At 36.3% G+C, this 19,606-nt stretch overlaps 1 protein-coding gene and 1 long non-coding RNA gene across 2 annotated transcripts; both read right to left on the reverse strand.

The window, feature by feature from the left end:
* Positions 1–14,351: 14,351 nt before the first annotated feature.
* Positions 14,352–15,569, reverse strand: LOC122990976. The gene is made up of 4 exons (XM_044364566.1): positions 15,388–15,569; positions 14,990–15,247; positions 14,777–14,902; positions 14,352–14,521 (listed from the first exon to the last, which is right to left on the reverse strand). The coding sequence occupies exons 1-4, from the start codon at positions 15,533–15,535 to the stop codon at positions 14,352–14,354; spliced, it is 702 nt and encodes a 233-aa protein (XP_044220501.1). The 5' UTR covers positions 15,536–15,569.
* A 28-nt stretch (positions 15,570–15,597) lies between these two features.
* On the reverse strand, positions 15,598–18,967 carry LOC122990273. Its single transcript, XR_006405294.1, has 4 exons — positions 18,818–18,967; positions 17,198–17,393; positions 16,526–16,644; positions 15,598–15,711 (listed from the first exon to the last, which is right to left on the reverse strand). It is a non-coding gene; the product is annotated as an uncharacterized LOC122990273 (long non-coding RNA).
* Positions 18,968–19,606: the final 639 nt, after the last annotated feature.

Raw genomic sequence — 19,606 nt, forward strand, 5'->3', positions numbered from 1 at the left:
AGTCAGTTCTGATCTTTGGTTAGTGGAGAAATTAGTCCATTTTTGTGTAAGTCAGTGATCACACTAACTTGGAACAAGCCACTGGTTTATTACGTCTAAAAAAAACAAATCATATGAACAGAGAGCCTACATGAAAGACTGCCCTAGACAGAGCATAGAGCGCGTTGATTGGCTTAGCCGTAAACACATCTACAGGTACGGTGGCTCATAATGAACAAACAGAACAATCATCTAACTAAATGATCTACAGTAAGTGAGAGGGTTTCCACTGTTCAAATTAAATTGAATTAATTTTGTGCTCTCAACTGATATTTGTAAAATTCTTTCATTTGGATCTCACTTTCAAAAATTTCATTAGCATTTACTTGCTCCGCAACCTGTGATTTCAAATTTAACCGACCGGAAGCTTTCAGATTGTAACAACTTCAAACCATTTACTGGCAGTCGATCGCAGCTCTAAACTATCACTAAACTATGTGTTGTGTGTCATACTCAGTAATGAACAGGCTATGCATGTGAAACTAATCCCTGAAATCCTAGTTGTCAGTTGATTCTTGTTTGTTAAAAGTATTTATTTGGTCAAAGCTGTTTTCTAGCCTGGAACAGTATTTAAGCTGCTTCAGTTAGGATGATGTCAAACTTTACTTATTGACTAAAAGTGATCTTGTGGCTGCATAAAATCAACAATAATGATTTCTAATTTAACATAAAACATCTTTTTGCACAATATCAAATCCAACATTAACATAATAGTGAAACAGCTCACTATGAGAGACTCCGAGTAGCGTCACCAACAGTCCAACCACAGCTTCCATGTCTCCTCACTGTTCAGCCTCTGTTGACCCAGTCAGCAGCTTTCAGACAAACTTCTCTACTTTATTGAATAGAAAACATGAACATCCTACACTGAACAGCCTGAAATCTCTTCTGTTAGAGATCAACCTCAGAGAAGAAGGTGTACAAAAAGTGTTGAATTCAGCTACAGGGTTTATAGGTGGAGAGATGGAAAGGAAGTGAAACTTGACACGGTCGCTACTTACAAGAAAGAAAACCAGACACCAACTTCTTCCTGTGGTCTTTATGTTGTCATGACTTCCTCATCTCCTCCATCTTTCTTGTACTACTCAACAGTCACAGACATATCATTAAGCCTATGACAAACAAAACTCTGATACTATACTTTACACTAACCTTACATTTCATTTGGCAGACGATGAGGTACAATCCAAGCCACAGGTGACAGTGATGCTTCATGTCAGTCATGCAGTACCAACCTAGCAGCTGTTGTCTGCTGTATTTCAGTTCCTTTCCATGATGTTCAAAAGACGTCAGGACAACTGAAAACTTAAGACACAAACTGCAAAACAAGTGATTGATCAATCTTTTAATACACAGAAAAAACATTATCGATTCAATAAATGAGGCCGTATTCTACCATCAAACTGGGATTTTAGAATGACAGCTGGTAGTTCAACATGTAAACTGTGTATTTGTGCTCATGGGGAAAAGATTAAAGGCCAGTTTAGCACAACTATGTCTCTGGATCATCACGTTTGTATCACAGCTGAATTTGAAATGTATTATCCTCACTGCAATGTAAATCATTGACTCCTTCAAACTGTAAAATTTCACCTTCAAAGCTTTTTTGAAGGTGTTGGTTTATGTGATGTTGGTTTGAATGATGGTTGTTGTTTCAGACTGACCACAGGTCCAGTTCCTCATTTATAACAGAAACACTTGTGCCAAAAAAAAAAAAAAAGCTCACACTATGCTCCAAAAAGTCCTTGTGAGACGCTCAGACGTGTCCTGTTGGTCCGGTTGATGAAAGCTTGTATGAAGTTCACCACTTAACTCTGTCATATCATCCTCTCTCTCTCTTTTTGTTTCTCAGTAGATTCTGTTAATCTCAAATTTCATGTACAACAACCAGAGTGTGGACTCAAACTAGAAAACAGAGTCAGTGGCCTTAACGGCCCCCTGCTGACGTCAGCTGATCAAACTTGATCTTAAAATATTTATTTTACGATCTATTGATAAATTCTATGAATATTAAATTATTGGTCACCAAAGCATTTATTCAATCAGAAACTTACATGCTCAGCATTGAAGAATGGGCAGGAGCCACCAGTTTAGGTTTTATAGTTGTATAATGTTGGCATAGAAGGTAGCATCACATGACTGTCACGACATAAAATGACAAGTTTTTTTTCATAGGTGAAAAATAAATGTTTAATAGTGGTTCAGTCTGATCTTTCAGAGTTCAAGTACAGCCGTCGAATGTCTTTGGATCAAAAGCAGAATGACTGCTGAGTAATTTGGTCCCCATAAAATAAAATGGCTTTTTGATCAGATGGTAAAAAGATGCTAGATTGTTGGAGCAGCTTTATTATCCTGCCTTTATGCTGTCAGAAGTTCGACTGTGTTTTAAGAAGTGGGCTCAACTAAAAGATTATCTCAGGTTGTTTTAGAACACTACAACTATCATGGGCCATAAACACTTATTTTATGGCACTGTGAATCAGCTGAATGGCATGTCATGGCTGTCAACCTGTAACCCCAAACTCTCACACCAAACCAATCATGTAACCTCGATCTTTGATTAAACCCACAGCAAGTGAACAGCAAAACTGCTCAGGTTAAATTTAAGTACATGGTGTCATTTTAAATTCAAAAAAGAAGAAGAAGAAGAAGAAGAAAATAGCACACACTAGTTGGTAAAACTCAACCAACGTTAAAAAGCATTTTAATAAAGAAGTAAAATGTGATGAAGAATAACAACACTGAAATGAACAAAACTAACACTAAGCTAAATTAAATGAAATAATATAATTCATGAGAGACATCTTCTAAAAAGTTTTTTATATAAATGGGTCATGTTTCAGAGGGCGATGCTGAGTTGGAAAAAACAAGAGATCAAAGGTTTGGTCACACTCATGCCAAAAGACTGTTGGCAGATGCAAGGACATTGAGTTTTTACCTGCATCTACTTACAGGTGTGGGAATATTAAATTACTTCTCCAAAATGTTTTCCATAAATTGGTCCAAAGTTAGGTTGTAAAAAATAGGCAATAAATGAAAAGTGCAAAGCAAGAATCGCCTTTCAAGTTCTTCCCTGCACGTAACACAGTGTGTTGTCTCTGTGTTATGGGTGTATAAATAGGTAGAGGTCTGTCTGCAGTGAGGCAATGAGTAAAGTTTCAGTTCAGTAGTCAGTGCAGTCGTCTATGATCTGGGAGACTCCAGTTCAAGACCCGGTTTGTGGACCTCCTGCGTGAGGTAGTTTATTTATGAACACTTATTGTAACACTTTAAGTTTCTAAAATTGAAAGTGTAATAAAAACAAAACCAGGATTTTTAAGCCTCTCTCCACTTTTATTCAAATACAATTAATTTTGCTGCTTCAACAAATATAGATACAAATACAAATACTGGGCTTTCTGCACATCCCTAGTAGATATATATCTACTGTAATTCTATTATTTCTTGTTGAGAATATAAGTTTAGAGTGCAGTGAACATTTCCAAAGTAGAGCTGGATTGGAGCTGAGAGCTAAATGTAGCAGGCTAACACTTCCTCTCTTGGTATCATGTTATATTTCGTTGTATATTATTGTCTTTGTAAGTCTAATTGACTATTTCAAATCACTATTTCAAACATTGATATTGAGTTGTTTTAAGTGATGAAAGCACTCTTTCAAGTTCTGAAGAGTAGTGGTCAGTTTCCACACATTTGTGAGGTAATAGTTGCTTACAGTATGTAATCGCTGCTATGAATGTGCTCAGTGTTTTAACATTTATCCCACATTCACCTGCACAATAGTAATTAACTAAAAACATAAATTTAATTCAAATTAACTTCTGGTTAATACAGGACATCAAGCAATTTAAGTCAGCAACTTAATTAATATAAATATTCAGAATGTGGATTTGTTCCTCCTCCAGATTTGAAAGTTGTAGCTTAAATAACTCAAACTCTGAATTATTCAAATAATTAAATAGTTAAAAGTTGTTCAGTGTTACTATGGTTGAGTAATATGGATATCTGTCTTTTAGTTTTGTAAGGTACTTTGTTAACTGGGATCCACAAAGACATAGGAAGTGCATCAAGCAAAATATAGAAAATGTAACCAGATGGTGTTAACTGATAAACACATCTTGTGTTAAGAAACTGACAAGTTGTTAAGTCACTCTCATTTTGAACTACCCCTTCATTTGGCCCTCTCACTTCTCCCCTGTTTCAGTATAACAGAAAAAGACAAAAATTGTGAACAACACATGCTGCTTTAAAAAGATGTTGCTCTTTTTCTGCTAACTCGCTTTATTAAGAAATCAAATCTTAGAAGCAAAAACTCCATACATTGTAGTTGCAGGCAATTCTGACATATAATAATGTAATTAGTAATGAAAAGACTACATGTTATCTCCATCTACAAATTCCCCCAATGAAGTAACTTTAATTTAAGAGTAGGCAGGACAACACAACCTGTTCATATACATATGAACACCCTGTAATAAATAAAGGTAATAATGTAGTCTTAAAAAATCTACTGCAAATGATAAAACAATATTGCAAGAATGGAATCTCATGCCTAAGAAAAAGCAGAAGTGTTGTAATGGAAACAAATTCATGCTTACTGTGAACTTCTCAAGAGACCAGACATTACATGCAAACTTATCTTTGGTCTTCTAGAGAGCTGAGGGAAGAGGTGTGGCCAAATGTGAGATTAAGTCCCAACACACACAGCACAAAACCTTTCATAAACCAATGTAAGAGCACACTGTGCACTGCGAGTTTTCAGTGTTTTAACAATTAATTAAATGTAAATATGCTTATAAATTAGAAAAGAGTAAAAATAAGGATGTATTACATCATGTAAAGATTAAAAAAGAGGATAAATCAGGGACTACTTGAAAATATATATATTTAAAGAAAATATTTAACATTATACAAAACTAGTCTATAAAAATTAGTCACTGTGTGATTCAAATGATGCACCTGAATGTTTGAGCTCCTTTGACAGGTTTTCACACTGATGCCAGTCATAACCCAGGAGTACATTAAAAATGATGAATAATAATAATATCTGTGAACTTTGATGGCTTGTATTCTTCTCATTGAAAATCTCATGAAATAAAGATAAGAGACCTTTAGGCATCTTAACAAAAACCTCCTCCATCTGCCTTCAGCAGTCTTTGTAAAAATGCTGAACATTGCATATCACCTGCTGTTACGGACCTTAGCGTACACACATTCATCTTCTTTTGGTTGAACAGTTTTCCGAGGTCGCCCTGAAAACGTGACTTGGCCGTACTCCACCTCCATCTCTGTAGTTTTCCGAGGTCGCCCTGAAAACTTGACTTGGCCGTACTCCACCTCCATCTCTGCCTTCTGATGCATCTGCCTCCCCGGCCGCTGCACGATGTTGACATCAGCATAGGTCAATTCTTGGTCATCTTCTTCTGTAGAGTGGAAGCAGGAACACATTAAACACTGCATGACTACACATACTCAGTGCTAACAATAGATTTTTAAGGAAATTCTTTGACATTTTGGGCAGTAGACTTGAAAAGACTAATAGCATTCTCCTGTTTGTACATTAAATATGGAGTGATAGCCAGGAGACGGTTAGCTTAGCTTAGCACAAAGACTGGAAACAGCTAGTCTGACTCTGTCAAAAAGGTTAAAAATCCTCCCACCTCTAAAGTTCACTAATTAACAAGATATAACATGAATCACTGAACTTTAGAGGTGCTGGTAGGCAGATTTTTACACCTTCATATGGAGCCAGGCTAGCTGTTTCCCTGTTTCCAGTTTTTGTGCTAATCTAAGCTAACTTGCTGCTAACTTCATATTTAAAGAACAGTGCAAACGATCCTCTTATCTAACTCTGCAAGAAAGCAAATTAGTGTATTTCCCAAAATGTCAAACTATTCCTTTAATCTATAAGTAGACAAAAAACAATGATATTTTAATGCAGTGATGAAAAAAGAAACTTTGTACCTTTAGGTTTGTTGTTTTGCTTTTTCCTGTGACGACAGACGACTGCCATCCCGACCATTAACAGAATTACCAGTGCTGAGAGGACACTAGCTAGAACTGGTTTTAGTAATAAAAGACACAAGAGAAACACAGATCTTTCAGTAACCATGTTCCTAATGAAAGGTGTTTTTATGTACACATACATGGGACAAAAAGAGAAAAAGACATGAATGAATCCACTGCAGCAGAGTTGGTTTTCACTTACTAATGTAAATGTACCATGGGTCATCATTGCTGAAGTTGGTCACAGTTTGATTTGAGGGTTTAATTGACACTATGATGCCAGTCTCCTTACCCACAGCGGAGGTCGTAGTGTCTGTGATCATGGTAGGGGTTGTTGTTGGATCAATACACAGGGTGTTAGTGGCTGAAAACACCCACTGTGATATGTTTGTCCCATCGGGTAAGGTGCAGTTGATGAATATGAAGCCTACGGACAAACAAACGGACAAACAAACAGATCAACTGTGACTAATGTACAGTGTAATTATCAATGATCAAGCTGATTTCTAGTTATTTTCTATCTTACCACAGGTAGATATCTTCTCTTCTTTTGAGACATTACTGACGTGATTCATGACTGAGCAGACCAGTCGTCCTGAGACGTCTTGTTTCAGAGTGATGTTGTTGGTCTCTTTATTTCCAGAGAGGAGCTGAGTGTCTGTCAGTGTGTGTCCATCCAGAGTCCAGCTGTACTGAGGACTGTCCGCTCCCTCAGAGGAGCAGGACACCCTCATCTCTCCCTGGGACAGACACTCAGAGTCCAGCTGGACAGAGGACACAGGAGCTGAGAGAAACACACTCACATGACTTTTTAATGTGGCCTTAAACATATTCAGTGTTTACAATGTAAATTTATATACAGAAGAACAGAACTAAATGATTCAGGAAATGCAACGCTACACTGTAGTTATATGGCAGACTTTGAGTATTTCATGTGAAATGTTTGTTTGCAAAGGTAAAATGTTGAAATAGTATTTGTATAGTAGTATGTGTATTTGTGTGAATTTACCTAGTTAATTTGTATTTTATTTATTAATTAACCTATAATTCAAATGATAAAGCTGTTGGTTTATGATGAATAATATAAATTAAATTGTAAGATTAATAATAGCAAAAGTAGTTATTTACCTTGAATAGACAACTGAAGAGTCCACTGCTCTAAGTGTTTTCCATTTGAATCAAAGATGTGAAGGGTATATTCAGCACCATCAGTCCTGTTCAGGTTATTTATCTTAAATGTTCCATTACTGGGAGTAAAAACGGATCTGTCCTTCATCATATTATACACAATCTTATCCTTTTGCCCATGAAGTATTCTTGTTGTGTTCTTATACCATTCGTATCTAAATATTTCTGAGGCGCTGTCCATCAGCTGGAGCACCACAGTTCCTCCCAGAGCTCCATAACACTGAGCTCCATCCTGTCTGCCATCACAGTAGGTTTCAATACCTGGAAAATAGAAAAATAGTTTAAAAAAAAATTATTATCACAATTGTGGTCATTCTGTTTCAACTAAATTAATGACTGTGACAATGTTTTATGCAGGTGCAAATATTCATGTTTTAAAACAGAAACAACTCCGTCTCTCTCAGAGTACAGTTAGCATTACACGGACCTGTCAGTTAATAGTAATATTTAGTCACATTTAGTCATTTAGATTAGTCTAGTTTTAGTAAATTAACCTATTTTTGGAGATATGAACTTTTCCAATTTGTATAAAATAATGCCTTATAAATATAATAAAGTCTTAGTAATTTCTATGGTGCTTCCGATTAAAAAAATATACTGTTTTTATAAGCATGATATAACTGAGTGCATTTTGTTTGTTTGTTTGTTTGTTACTTTAGCTATTTAATGAAATATCTGATCTCTCAGTAAAGAAGTGTGTTTATCCTAAAAGTTTAATTTAATAGATTCACCTGTAGTAGATAATAATTGTAATTTTTACTGTACATGCACATGGATGTGGAATTGATATCCAGATTTGCTATTGCTCTAAGAAACAACTTTTTGTGACATTTTTTAAAAGCTTGATGGACCAAAGAGAAACAGAAACATCAGTTTCAAACTGCTGCAGTTGTCAATTGATTCTTAGAACTGGATTTATCTATAAAAGTGATCAGACTTGATCCTACAGCTGCATAAAAAGTCATAGTTTCACAACATGTTATTCATATAACGTTAAATCCAATATTAATATGTCAAATAGTGAAACAGCTCACCATGAGAGACTCCGAGCAGCATCACCAACAGTCCAACCACAGCTTCCATGTCTCCTCACTGTTCAGCCTCTGTTGACCCAGTCAGCAGCTTTCAGACAAACTTCTCTACTTTACTGAATAGAAAACATGAACATCCTACACTGAACGGCCTGAAATACAGTCCTGTATGTGATCGGCTTCAGAGGAGAACGTGTGGGAACTTTGACCAAGCAGAGCGTCGTTTCTATTCATCTTTTTATAGACAGAGAGGGGAAAAGGAAGTGGTTCTCAATGTTACTTCTCTTTTTAACCTCCAACATGACAGAGAGCCTTCATATGTGTGATGAACTCAGTGGGAGAAAAGGAAACATCTCGTCTTCACACTGAAAGAGGATTTGAGACTGACAGTGTCATTTGTCGTCTCTCTGTCTCACCATTGTAATAAAATAAGCATTTATATGATATATTGTTTGTCATCTCTAAATCAAATGATAACAAGTCAAATTTAACTGAAACTTGCTTTCCCAACCTTTCAAACTGCCCTGAACCCACTGGCAGGTCATTATCATAACAGCATGTTGAGCTCATAAAAACACAACAAACTGTATTTTAAATTCAGGTTAATCATTAAAGTCTCCAGTCATGAAAAAGGCATAGTGCAATATATGCAAAGTGCAAGACATATATTGTATCTGAGTGATGGAGAATAATATTCAGTTTGTCTTAAAACCTTCATAAGAAGAAATTTCAGGTAAACACTGAAGGTTAAACAGTTAAATATTATGTTAACTGAAAATGAAGGATTGTGATCAACTTAAACACCATTTAGTAATTTATATCAGTTTGAGGATTTGAGTTTTTATCTTGTGATTTTGAATACTTTGCAGCAATAATGCAATAATTATTACTTTTTTAAACATCATCCTCTAGATACAGTGGCAGAACAGCATATTGTATAGCTTTAGACTTTTTTTTATCGACCATTTAATTCCCTTGTGTCCTTTACTTGTTGCCTTTATTTTAATAAAGGGTATTTGCAATACTGTCCTTATAAGACCACATAAAATGTTTCATCTCTAAACCAATCTACAGCCACAAGAACATTGTTATGTCTATTGGCAAATGGAGCTTAGCATAAGTTCAAGCAGGAAGACTATTTATCACTCATTCATTCATTCTCATTCTCTCTTTCTCACCGTTTCTCCTGCTCTTGTATCAGCTGATTAGGTGGATTACTTTTAATTGACAAATCAGATTCCCCCACAATTTCTATCAGCCTATCACGTCTTAGCTGACAAACTTGAAATCTGTTCTTCTCTCTGTCGTTGTCATTTCAGGGCGAATCATCACGACCCTCCGCCGCCCCTTTCACCTTCACTTCATCATGTCAGCGCCAGATCCGAGATCACCAGAAGCCCGCTCCTCTCCTCATCATCCAGATCCCAATATTCCCATATTCATCACCATCACCAGTGTCTACAGTCCATCGGGGATATCCTCTTCTACTCACGCCTTAACTTCCCTCCTTATGACTATGATGACATCATGATGGCGTCTAATCGCCAAAGACTTTTCACATTTTCATCTCATTATGCATGTTCAATAAAGTCATTGTCACTTAAAAAAATGAAGTCTCCCCTGATTGAAATGACCTCATTTTATGTCCATGAACTACTGAAAAATAAGGTTAAAAAAAGCAACAATATGCCATAATTCCTAAATTCATTGACAAACTGAACAACGCATTTTTCTGCCATCAAACTGGGATTTGGTGATGACAACCGTTCAACATCTTGACTTTATTTATACTTATGGGGAAATTGATTAGAAGACAGTTCAGCACAAGCGAGTCTTTGGATTATTAAAACTGTCAAACCAAACTTCCCCTTAAGAGATTTTTGTTTATATAACAGTTGGTGTGAGTGATGGTTGTGGCTGTTGTCATTCACTACATGGCAAAGAAAGAAGATTATTCAAATCTACTGATTATTTCAGTTCCTCATTTATTACAGAAAAACACGCAGCAAGGTGCAAAAATAATGACATGCACTATGCTGTTGACCAGTGTAATGGGTTGGAAATGCCACATGTTAAGTTTTTATGTAAACAGACACTCTGTTTATACAGTTTTGACGTCAGGTCAATACTCAAAGATGTCAGTAGGCAGCGCTCTAATGCCACTGTGGATACCTGAGGGAGGTCACTTATATCTGCTCTGCTCAAGCGCAGCTCAATATTAAATGAGCATCGGCTAGAGCAAGACGCTAACCTCGGCTCTCTCCTTTATTAATCCACAGGTATGTTAAAACTTGCTTTTCTATGATTAGCTCTGTTTACTAACTAATGTAAATGCACTGCAAATCGTTCTGTGAAGTTGTGACATGGTTTAGAGATGTATTTGGAACTTATTTTTGTTGCTGTATGTTTCGTGGGCGCCGCCATTGATAATAGTTACCTCCGTGAATTTCGGTTTTCTACTATTTTGTCAGTGAAAGTTACAGACCTTTGCATGTGGTAACATATGAAAATGTGTTTAAAAGATTGTTGTAGAGTATAAGCCAGTCAGTCGCGAGTTAATGGTAAATAGAGATGCTATATTCAAACCAGTTTCACTTCCGGTCGCTCGTTAACAAGGCAGAGTCGCGCCATTTTGTTAAGAGGTTAAGTGCACGTGCAAAGTGAGTGTTATGCTAATGTTGCAGAAAGGTTCTGTGTACGTCATATCAGTGTAAGATGAGTGTAACTGTGGTGTATGTGTTAAAATAGGAGTGATTGTAGTAATGTCAGTAAAGTAAATGTGTGTTTTGGGTAATAAAATTTTTGTGCTGTATATTATATTTTATACATACATATATATATATATATATATATATATATATATATATATATATATATATATATATATTATATTTTATACATATATGACATTATATTGTAGGTAAGCCTATTCTTATTTATTTAGAAATGTAAGTCATGTTTTAAATTTATGTGAAGTTATTTTTCTTAAGACAAAATGTTTTATATTGTTTATTGTGAATTTGGTTTCAACATTTATTTTATTTTTGTAACATGTTTTGGTGTGAATGCGAAATATGAACCTTGTAGCTGTAGCTTTCAGGAAACTGACGTAACTGAGAAATATATACAGTTTTATACTGTTGTGTCAATATTAAATGAGCATTGGCTAGAGCAAGACGCTAACTTTGGCTCTCTCCCTTATTAATCCACAGTCAACAGACCAAGTTTTTATCGGCTACACAGTGCACCCTTGCCTGTGTAACCTTTGCTGCCGGTCCAGATTTCCCCGAGGTCTGGCACCAGTAACACCAGCAGTGGTGTCACAACATTTCTCTGTTATGTTCCTGGTGTGGGAGCGAAGTTACGTTTATGTATGTTTAGTTCGGTAAATAAGTGGAGTCTGTAATTTGTTAAACAGTTTATGTAAATTGAGAAACATAAGTGATTGTTATGTATAAGTCATTGAATAAGTTAATTAATAGTAATTTGTTAAAGTTCAGCTAATAATCATTTGATTAAGTGATGTTGATGTAAGCATGATATTTTGTAAAGGCTGCATTATTTAAGCTTCCTGTTAAAACAGTGAAGTAGGTTACTGTCGCTTTAAGAGATATAGGTCCCTTGTGTTTTACTGGGGTGAACCAGTGGTTTTGAAAAGTTGAGACTCAAGGAAGGACCGAGCCACATGGTTTTCTAACTGTAGTACAGTTTGCTGATTAGGAGAACTTGGCTTTGAATACTCCTGTAAGAGGATACTACAAACTGCAGAATAAATACTTGTTTTATCCTTTTTTACATCAGAGTCTGGTGGAAGTTTTTCCTCCTCAAGCTAATGTACACGAGTTAGGCCCTTGTTGAGCTTCAAGCAGCCACACCTGGTGTGAAGCTCACCTTTGTCACATCATTATCATCATCTCTCTCTCTCTCTGGTCTTATTAGATTATGTCTCCCTACACTGGTAAAATGCAAATGTCAAGTAATACTTAAAGACTTCTGACATTGCACTCACAGCAATAAACATACGTACAGTATTTTACACCCAATATTAGAAGGTCAGAGAGTTTCAGTAAAGTATAATAACTCTGTGATGTAGAGTAATGTATTGCTCAGTATGCTCTATTGATCATTATTTTACCTTAAACTGAAGCATGTAAACATCTGATCTATTTTTGCTGGTCTCAGCAGAGTTTTATGAATACAGAACTGTCCATAAATAATAGTGACGCCTCTGTAAACCAGCAGAGGGAAACCTCACACCTACTTATACTAGTGATGAGACTGGAGGGTTTATTCAGTTCTCAGCAGGCATTAAAGGTACAATCTGTGATAAAAATGTCAACAAAAGGGCAGCTCACCTACATTTAAAACACAAAACTGATTTAACTGATACGTTGTTATATTTTAAATTCTGAACACACACAAATATAAATGATGTCATTCTTTTCTGAATTAAACACTTCAGTCATATATGTTCACATGCCAACATTTTATATGTGATAGATTCACATTTTGGGCTTTAATACAAACAATTTTGTCAATAAAAAGCTTTGAATACAAAACTGCAATTTTTACAATATATGCAGCTACTAAATTCAACATACCTATACAAAAGTGAAAACCATGTATCTCCAAAACATCAACCTTTGACAGTGCATATTTTAATAATCCAGTGTGTTTAAATTGGTTTAATTTAAGAAGTAAGAAAATGTTTTAGATAAACTGAAGGATTAAAGGTGATGTAAGGAAATTTTTTTGTTAAAATAAGTGTTAAATAGCTCTACACTGTGATTGCCATCACTGATATAGAGTGTTTGGTCAATAACATGGATCTCCCAGTCCCTCCGCTCTGAAGGAAACAGAAAATAATTTTTTTGGTATCCTGTTTTCACTTTATCCAATCAGGACAGAGAACTCCACAAAGAGGTGGTCTTCTCTGAGCGTTCACAGGCAGGCAGCAGAATTTAAGTGTGACTGACCATGGCCGAACAGGTGAAACTACCAATTCCAGCATTTCAGGAACAGCTCACACAACCAAATACACCAAGCGAAAGAAGACGGCTGAAGAAAAGAAAGAAGAAAAGAAAGCAGTCAGGAAAAAAAAGAGACAGGAGTCATACAAGACCTACATTTATGTCAGTGGGGCCTTTGATCGCTGGAAAAACCTGAAAGCAATGCACAGCTAGCCGTACTGCTTCTGCACAGGTAAGCTATATTTTACTCTGCAGTAGCTATATGGATATTTGTTAGTCAGCTGCTCTTTCTTACTGCTGTGACTAATATTGTAAGGTGCTGTGGTGAAGACGGCTGTGCGTTCATGTGATTACGTGGGGACGAGGGAGGGAAGTGCTAACTGCAAGAACAAACAGGAAGTTAAACAGAATGACAATATGGCTAACAGCCACTTTAAGTGTTTTTAATCCCTCTGTTTATCTAAAAACTTCAAAATCACCGAATCTGGAGATACAAGGTTTTAGCTGGACAGTGAGGATATGGAAATCAACAGTACAATCATTTCCAAATAGCATCAAAATGAGTTTCAGTAATAAAATGATAATATAAGCTCTATTCACAATGTGACATTTTCCTTTAACATAAATCGACACTTTCAGCACATTTAGACATTAATGTGTCTTTGATTGTAACTGTAATTCACTTCAGCAGTAATGAAAGAAAAAAGTTTTGTACATTATCAACAGACAGTATCAAATATAACGTTTCCTCTGTTCTATGATCACAGGCAGAGCCGTGGGGATCTGTAGGCTTTACCACTCTCTAAAGGCAGCAGCACACTGATGATTTCACAACAAGTCTGTTTACTTTTTAAATCTTTATAAAATATGCACTGAGCTCATCTTTTGCACTGTGATAAATGCAGGAAACACTCACCAAGACTTTTTTGTAAAGGTACTCACAGCAAGCTGCTGAGCTGTGAACACAGTGGCAGAAGAAGTTTTGTAAAGAATAAAAACAGGAGAGAGATTTCACAGTAAATCCTGTCATTTTTATACCTATAAAGACATATGGCCAATCACTGCAGAAGGTGAAAACCATCCTGATGGTTTCACAAAGTTAACATTCAGATGCAGAACTTCACAATTCAACCATTGCGAAGGAGTTCTCTGGATGGTCCTTTATTCGTGGTCTGCTGGAGGTTTCAACTTTGTTGTATTTCTTCTTCTTCCAAGCAAAATAGATGGCAATCCCAACCAACAGAGAAAGTACAACAGCTGCTCGCAAACCGCATACAAGCAGCGAGTTATCTGTTCAGATACAGAGACACAAAAATCACGTCAGGTTTGCACTGTGACAGCAAAGTTAATTTTCAATTACCAAAGTACAACAGACGGTACTGGTCTGTGTGATGAGAGTGGAGCGTTTAATGGACACTATAATGTTAGTTAGTTTTCACTTATTAATGTACCATGATTCATCTCTGCTGGAGTTGGTTACAGTTTGATCGTAGAGTGTGATATTAGTGGAGGGTTTAATTGACACAGTGATGCCAGTCTCCTTACCCACAGAGGTGTCTGTGATCATGGTAGGGGTTGTTGTTGGATCAATACTCAGGGTGTTATTGGCTGAAAACACCCACTGTGATATGTTTGTCCCATCGGGTAAGGTGCAGTTGATGAATATGAAGCCTTCGGGCAAAAAAACAGATCAACTGTGACTAATGTACAGTGTAATTATCAATTATCAAGCTGATTTCTAGTTATTTTCTATCTTACCACAGGTAGATATCTTCTCTTCTTTCGAGACATTACTGATGTGATTCATGACAGAGCAGACCAGTCGTCCTGAGACGTTTTGCTTCAGAGTGATGTTGTTGGTCTCATTATTTCCAGAGAGGAGCTGAGCGTCTGTCAGTGTGTGTCCATCCAGAGTCCAGCTGTACTGAGGACTGTCCGCTCCCTCAGAGGAGCAGGACACCCTCATCTCTCCCTGGGACAGACACTCAGAGTCCAGCCGGACAGAGGACACAGGAGCTGAGAGAAACACACTCACATGACTATTTAAAGTGGCCTTAAACATATTCAGTGTATAATTCAAATGATATAGCTGTTGATTTATTATGAATAATACAAATTAAATTGTAAGATTAATAATAGCAAAAGTAGTTATTTACCTTGAATAGACAACTGAAGAGTCCGCTGTTCTGATTCACGTCCCTTTGAATCAAAGATGTGAAGGATATATTCAGCACCATCAGTCCTGATCAGGTTATTTATCTTAAATGTTCCATTACTGGGAGTAAAAACGGATCTGTCCTCCATCTTATTAGACACAATCTTATCCTTTCTCCCATAAATTATTGGTGTTGTTTTGTCTTTATACAATTGGTATATAAATATTTCTGAGGCGCTGTCCATCAGCTGGAGCACCACAGTTCCTCCCAGAGCTCCATAACACTGAGCTCCATCCTGTCTGCCATCACAGTAGGTTTCAACACCTGGAAAAATAGAAAAATAGTTTAAAAAAATGATTATCACAATTGTGGTCATTCCATTTCAACTAAATTAATGACTGTGACAATGTTTTATGCTGGTGCAAATATTCATGTTTTAAAACAGAAACAACTCCGTCTCTCTCAGAGTACAGTTAGCATTACACGGACCTGTCAGTTAACAGTAATATTTAGTCACATTTAATCATTTAGATTAGTCTAGTTTTGGTAAATTAACCTCAACATTCATTACAAACTCATGCTGTGTTTTTTCACATCTACAGGACTTTATTTTGGATATATGAACTTCTCGAAAAAAGTATAAATTATATGTTTGGGGGGAAACACATCTTAAGTTAAACTCTCAGTAATTTCTATAATGATTCCGATTAAAAAAACATACTGTTAGCATAAGCATGATATAACTGAATGTTTTCTTGTTCATTTTTAGTTTAGTTTTTCTGAACTCTCAGTGAAAAAGTGCGTTCATCCTAAAATTTTAATTTAATAGATTCACCTGTAGTAGATAATAACTTTAATTTTTACTGTACATGCACATGGATGTGGAATTGATCTCCAGATTTGCTATTGCTCTAAGAAACAACTTTTTGTGACATTTTTTAAAAGCCTGATGGACCAAAGAGAAACAGAAACATCAGTTTCAAACTGCTGCAGTTGTCAATTGATTCTTAGAACTGGATTTATCTATAAAAGTGATCAGACTTGATCCTACAGCTGCATAAAAAGTCATAGTTTCACAACATGTTATTCATATAACGTTAAATCCAATATTAATGTGTCAAATAGTGAAACAGCTCACCATGAGAGACTCCGAGCAGCATCACCAACAGTCCAACCACAGCTTCCATGTCTCCTCACTGTTCAGCCTCAGGAGAACGTGTGGAAACTTTGACCAAGCAGAGCGTTGTTTCTATTCATCTTTTTATAGACAGAGAGAGAAAAAGGAAGTGGTTCTAAGTGTCACTTTTCCAACATGACAGAGAGCCTTCATATGTGTGATGGACTCGGTGGATGAAAAGAAAACATCCCTCCTTCACACTGAAAGAGGATTTGAGACTGACAGCTGACTTTTCTAAAATATCCAATATCAACAGTCACAAAAATAGATCTTCTTATGTCCAGGTGATACTGTAAAAAGTGTCATCTCTCTGTCTCACCATTGTGACAAAATAAGCATTTATATGATATATTGTGGCTCATAATTCTCATCTCTAAGTCAATGATAACAAGTCAAATTTGAACCCACTGACAGGTCATTATTACAACAGCATGTTGAGCTAAAAAAAAATCAGCAAACTGTATTTTAAATTCAGGTTAATCATTAAAGTCTCCAGTCATGAAATAGGAATAGTGCAATATGTGCAAAGTGCAAGACATATATTGTATCTGAGAGAATAATATTCAGTTCAACTTAAAAGCTTCATAAATTTCAGGTAAACATTGAAGGTTATATAGTGGAAAAGTAACGTACACCAAGGGTTGTAGTGAGGTGCTGATCACTGGAAGCAGATTCAAAAGCAGGAAAGATGTGTTGCACACTCTGGCTCCATATGTATTTCTTTTTCATTATGATGACATTTTGACCCTCAGGCCTTCATCCATGATTGTTGATTTGAGGCATCTTGTTTCAGAGTGATGTTGTTGGTCTCTTTATTTCCAGAGAGGAGCTGAATACAAGAGCGGAAGAAGAGGAGAGGGTTAGGTGGTATTTATACGATTGCCGGAAGTAGCGTAGTTGAGGTGTGGTCCTGCTCCTGAAACTTCACTTAATAGCTTCAATAAAATTCTCAACAAAACATGTATAATAATATTACATTTTTAAGTTCTGCTGCAGCCATAAAAACATGGTGTCTTATAGTGTTGAATAGTTCAGTCATGGTAAGTGTCATGAAGCTGCATGTGTGTGTGTTGGAACAGTGTCATACAGTATTTTTTTTAGAGGAACTTAAGAAAATGTTGGTGGGACATTCAGTGTTCAATGGGTCAGCTAATGATATCAAATTTTAAATGAATTTTTAAAATTAAAATATAAAAATATCATGTTGACATTCGACCTGTTATGTTTTAAGTGTAAAACAGATCACAGTACTCAGACAGGAAATTGGTCTGTACACAGATATGTGACCACAAAATATTTCCTTATATGCACAAACTAAAATTCGCTCTTCCCATATAAGCAAATACAGTAAAACTATATTTCTGGAGTCATTGTGATAATTATTACTCAACAGCACTGTGAGATGTTTTCATTCTTCCTCACAGATTCAGTGAGAATACAAAAGATATTGCATATCTCCAGGTTTCTTAAGATTTGATTATGATCATTTAGTCAGTTCTGATCTTTGGTTAGTGGAGAAATTAGTCCATTTTTGTGTAAGTCAGTGATCACACTAACTTGGAACAAGCCACTGGTTTATTATGTCTAAAAAACAAATCATATGAACAGAGAGCCTACATGAAAGACTGCCCTAGACAGAGCATAGTGCGCGTTGATTGGCTTAGCCGTAAACACATCTACAGGTACGGTGGCTCATAATGAACAAACAGAACAATCATCTAACTAAATGATCTACAGTAAGTGAGAGGGTTTCCACTGTTCAAATTAAATTGAATTAATTTTGTGCTCTCAACTGATATTTGTAAAATTCTTTCATTTGGATCTCACTTTCAAAAATTTTATTAGCATTTACTTGCTCCGCAACCTGTGATTTCAAATTTAACCCACCGGAAGCTTTCAGATTGTAACAACATCAAACCATTTACTGGCAGTCGATCGCAGCTCTAAACTATCACTAAACTTTGTGTTGTGTGTCATACTCAGTAATGAACAGGCTATGCATGTGAAACTAATCCCTGAAATCCTAGTTGTCAGTTGATTCTTGTTTGTTAAAAGTATTTATTTGGTCAAAGCTGTTTTCTAGCCTGGAACAGTATTTAAGCTGCTTCAGTTAGGATGATGTCAAACTTTACTTATTGACTAAAAGTGATCTTGTGGCTGCATAAAATCAACAATAATGATTTCTAATTTAACATAAAACACCTTTTTGCACAATATCAAATCCAACATTAACTTAATAGTGAAACAGCTCACTATGAGAGACTCCGAGTAGCATCACCAACAGTCCAACCACAGCTTCCATGTCTCCTCACTGTTCAGCCTCTGTTGACCCAGTCAGCAGCTTTCAGATAAACTTCTCTACTTTATTGAATAGAAAACATGAACATCCTACACTGAACAGCCTGAAATCTCTTCTGTCAGAGATCAACCTCAGAGAAGAAGGTGTACAAAAAGTGTTGAATTCAGCTACAGGGTTTATAGGTGGAGAGATGGAAAGGAGGTGAAACTTGACACGGTCGCTACTTACAAGAAAGAAAACCAGACACCAACTTCCTCCTGTGGTCTTTATGTTGTCATGACTTCCTCATCTCCTCCATCTTTCTTATACTACTCAACAGTCAGACATACCATTAAGCCTCAAAACTCTGATACTATACTTTATACTAACCTTACATTTAATTTGGCAGACGATGAGGTACAATCCAAGCCACAGGTGACAGTGATGCTTCATGTCAGTCATGCAGTACCAACCTAGCAGCTGTTGTCTGCTGTATTTCAGTTCCCTTCCATGATGCTCAAAAGACATCAGGACAACTGAAAACTTAAGACACAAACTGCAAAACAAGTGATTGATCAATCTTTTAATACACAGAAAAAACATTATCGATTCAATAAAGGAGGCCGTATTCTACCATCAAACTGGGATTTTAGAATGACAGCTGGTAGTTCAACATGTAAACTGTGTATTTGTGCTCATGGGGGAAAGATTAAAGGCCAGTTTAGCACAACTATGTCTGTGGATCATCACGTTTGTATCACAGC

This window comes from Thunnus albacares, chromosome 10, assembly GCF_914725855.1.
Source record: "Thunnus albacares chromosome 10, fThuAlb1.1, whole genome shotgun sequence".
Lineage (NCBI taxonomy): Eukaryota > Metazoa > Chordata > Actinopteri > Scombriformes > Scombridae > Thunnus > Thunnus albacares.

Excerpts from the sequence above, each read along its gene's own strand:
- LOC122990976 (XM_044364566.1), bottom strand. The coding sequence starts at position 15,535 with ATGGAGGACAGATCCGTTTTTACTCCCAGTAATGGAACATTTAAGATA. Across the intron at positions 14,903-14,989 it reads AGAGAAGATATCTACCTGTG|GCTTCATATTCATCAACTGC; the intron begins GTAAGATAGAAA and ends TTTTGCCCGAAG. Across the intron at positions 14,522-14,776 it reads GATCACAGACACCTCTGTGG|ATAACTCGCTGCTTGTATGC; the intron begins GTAAGGAGACTG and ends GTATCTGAACAG.